Consider the following 4,031-nt stretch of genomic DNA (forward strand, 5'->3'; position numbering starts at 1 on the left):
TTAATGTTGTAAACAGTTACATGGGACACAAATTTAAAAGTCATTTTAAATTAGTAACAATACGCAACTTTACACATTTTATTCAAGTATCCATATGTACTAACACATACAATTGCCAATATTAACATTTTTTTCTTGCCTACAGAATGTCAAGAGCAACGTTTGAATATCTTTTAGAAATGCTTCTATCATATTTAGTAAGAAAAATAAAAGAATGTCCAATGATCCCATCTGATCATCAATTAATGATTGTTATTTAAAAAATGGCAACCATGGACTCCTACAGGTAATTAAAAATTTAAAATAATAAATAAAATTTTTAATTAACAACAAAAACATTTTTTAATAAATTTTTTCCTTAAAGATCTGTTTGCAATCAATTTAATGTTGGAAGAGCAACTGCACTTCGAGCTGTACGAAGAATCACACATGGACTTTTCTTAAAACCTTCCACATTTATTAAATGGCCTACTGGTGATCTAGCTGTAAAGATTATGCGAGGATTCAAGGAAAGCAGTAGCTTTCCAAAAACTGTTGGGGCCATTGATGGTACCCATATTCGGATTGATGCGCCAAAAGAAAACTCTGTCGATTATATCAACCTTAAAGGCTTTCATTCTATATAGTTACAGGTAACAAATATCTATTAGTCACAATTAGTCTTTTAGAAATGTTTGGTTTTGTATATTTGCATTCTCATTTACAGTTGGTGTGTGATCACAGAATGTTGATCACACACTGTTATGCTAGGCATCCTGGCTCAGTCTATGATCAGCGAGTTTTTCGTCAATCAGAGGTAGCAAATTATTTGAATGACGAAGAGAAATTTCCAGCTGACAGTCACATATTGGGAGATGCCGCATATGAGATTCATCAACACTTATTAACTCCTTACAGAGACAACGGATACCTCACAGCAAAACAGATTAATTATAATTATCGCTTGTCAGTAGCCAGAGTAACAGAAAGATGCATCGGTCTCTTAAAAAGGTATGAGGAACTCCTCATTGAGGAACTCCTCATTACATTGTCCACCTATGTCAAGAGTAGACGTAATGGCGGAATATGTGATTGCATGCTGTGTGATCCACAATATCTGTACATTAAGAAGTGATGAAATTGAAGTAATCACCATACTTCCAACTTCATCAGAACATGACAGAAATCAAGGAATTATTTTGCTTCGAGGAAACCAAAATGCTGGCGGAATTGCCAAAAGAAATTTAATTATAAATTCTTTACAGTTATAAGTTTACAAATTTATAAAAGTACACTTAGAAGCATTATAATAAAAAAATAAAATTTGTTCCAAAATTTTTAACCTAATTACAGATGTAGTTATAATTATAATGTAAACTGATGTGATAACACAGCGATTATTATATAACGAACATTAATCTTAAAGATATATATCGAACATTAGTCTTAACTTTTGTAGAAGAATAAAATTAATATTTTTTTATATCACACAAAACAATGTCATTATTAATATATTATGCTTAGAAATAAACATTTTAAGTAAACTATATAAATCAAATAAAATTTGAATAAATTTAAATGACAAAAAAATAAGAAAAATGCACAGTTAAATATCATAGAATAGAGGGTTTTAATATGATGATTTTAAAAATCAACGGAAAAATATTAGTTTATCATATAAAGCACTCACTATTTCTCACTTATTTTGGTCAAAATTTGAAGAAATTTCTCATCTATTTCCATTTTTTCTTTATGCCTTTTGCCTTCTGCCTCTTCTTGTTCATTTTTTTGAATAAACCTCTTCTTAAGAATATTGCATATGTTTTCTTTAGATGTTAATGATTCTTCTCTGTTAAGACTTTCCTTTACGACTAGATTTTCTGTTGATGAATCTACAAAAAAGAATATTTATTAAAGTCTGAATTTATAAGTTTCTCGGATCTCAGTATGTTTTTATCTCACATATGGTTCGACGTAATACGTGAGACAAAGATATACTGAGGACTGAAAAACAACTGTGAATTTAATCCTAAATACTTGAATAAAATTTTACATATTTATCATTTGAATTTTACATATTTATCATTTGAATTAAGAATAAATGCAGTATGACAATTAGGAAAATAATTAAATAAGGTAATAAAATTAAAAAAATTTCAAAAGTAATTTTCCAACTAATATATGAAAACCACAATATAGATAGTTCATGTTTAAATTTATCAGATATAGGCCTTTTGTCCTGCTTAATGGAAAGTCCCGTTGTTGATGCAACGGCGATTGGTGAGCAGCAAGCTCTTTTTGAAAAAATTTCATCCATAATCTATAAAAGATATATGTATTAAAGTAATGGAAAGAATTTATAATAAACTTTTTTCACTACATTTTAATCTAAGTTTTCCTGTACCTCATGAAACTGCCAAGTTTGCCTATCACTGTCTGATCGATTATTGTGATCCTTAACGCTTTTATAAGATTTTTCAAGCTTCTCAGTTTCGCTGCACATTGTGGTCCCGTGATCATATGTCTTTTTTCAAGAACATCACTAATTTCCTCCCAGATTTTTTTTGTGAACATTTTCTACTAGTAAATTTATCTTCAAATGTTTTATATGTATCTAATAATAGGAATACAGCAGCTGTTGACCATCTATATAGAGAACCTAAAATGAGCATTAAACATAAGATCAACTGGTTTAATCAATGTTAGGGCCTAAGCAGAATGGTTGACTTATAATTTTAAGATAAGTTTTACAACTTAAATCTTTGTCTTTAGTAACGCACAATAACTGTCTTGTGTCTCAAGTCTTAAGTTACGAACAAAATCTTTTTTTAGTTTAAGACTTGAGACACAAGATAGTTATTGTGTGTTACTAAAGACAAAGATTTAAATCGTAAAATTTGTTTTAAAATTATAAGTCAACCATTCTGCTAAGGCCCTTAATTTATAACAAAATAAACAAATTATTTAATTAACATACATTGTTATTATTTTCATTTTCAGTTTCTGTTTCGGCACTCGTTTTGGTATTTGTTTCAATAATTTGTTGGGTTAGGTCTGATTCGATAGAAGTTGTTTTTTCTGTCAATTCTTTATTTTTTGTGGCTGCGTTTAATAAAGACGTTGCAAAGGCTATGTCCAAAGTCAGAAAATATTATGGTAAAATATAGCTCATTCTACAAAGTAAGGTTTTAAGCTAATTTAAAAAAAAGTAGTTTTACAACATTACAAAATATGTCACTTACCTCGCTGCGCACGTAAAATATCTTCCGGAGAAAGATAAACATGTACAACTATATCTTTTTCTGGATCATATAATAAAACTTTTTCCATTATGAAAAGTTTTTAATGATGAGTTTCTAACCAAGTAGCAGACGACGAGACGACCAAAAACGACGACCGCGCTGATCCACCGATAAACCATGAGCGTCATGAGCTCGACGTGGTCGCGAGTAATGACGTCATCTATGACGTTGTGAACGCGATCATAATCGTTGTGGTTGTTATCTGGAACAGGTTTGCAGGCGTTGCGAGCGTTGTGGGCGATAAGTGGAATGCACCCCAGTGATGCATCACGTGATGTTACTGGTGTGATGCATCATGTGGCCGCGATATGATAGGTTTCCTAACCTGTAATCTGAATCATCAATAACACGAGTCTTATTTAGGCAGCTGTGGAGAAGGGACGTATCTGTCTATAGCAATACACTTACGTATTTCTATACATACGGATTGTAATAGGCGAGGTATTGGTTTTGGGGTCATGAGGTGATAAGATATTAACTGAATCAGAAAACTCTCCTTAAAGATAAGCCACATTTCCCTGATCGGACGGGGGAATCGTATTAATAATTCAAAGATGGAAGAACCAACAGAAGAGGTTAAAGGAAGAAGAAAAATATCATTAGACGTGCGAACAACTTTGAACATAGAAAAGAGAAGAATTTTGGAACTGGGAGATGTGTCGGAGAGAACAAAAGACATTCTGGAAAAAAGTATAGATGCAGAAATAATGGATCTGGAAAATATCGAGACAGCGATTGACAGTAATATTC

At 31.3% G+C, this 4,031-nt stretch overlaps 1 protein-coding gene across 1 annotated transcript; it reads left to right on the plus strand.

The window, feature by feature from the left end:
* The first annotated feature begins 272 nt into the window (after positions 1 to 272).
* On the plus strand, positions 273 to 1,114 carry LOC120358558 (putative nuclease HARBI1). The gene is made up of 3 exons (XM_039453136.1): positions 273 to 286; positions 365 to 587; positions 707 to 1,114. The coding sequence occupies exons 1-3, from the start codon at positions 273 to 275 to the stop codon at positions 1,112 to 1,114; spliced, it is 645 nt and encodes a 214-aa protein (XP_039309070.1).
* The last annotated feature ends 2,917 nt before the right edge of the window (positions 1,115 to 4,031 follow it).

This window comes from Solenopsis invicta, chromosome 8 (assembly GCF_016802725.1).
Source record: "Solenopsis invicta isolate M01_SB chromosome 8, UNIL_Sinv_3.0, whole genome shotgun sequence".
Classification (NCBI taxonomy): domain Eukaryota; kingdom Metazoa; phylum Arthropoda; class Insecta; order Hymenoptera; family Formicidae; genus Solenopsis; species Solenopsis invicta.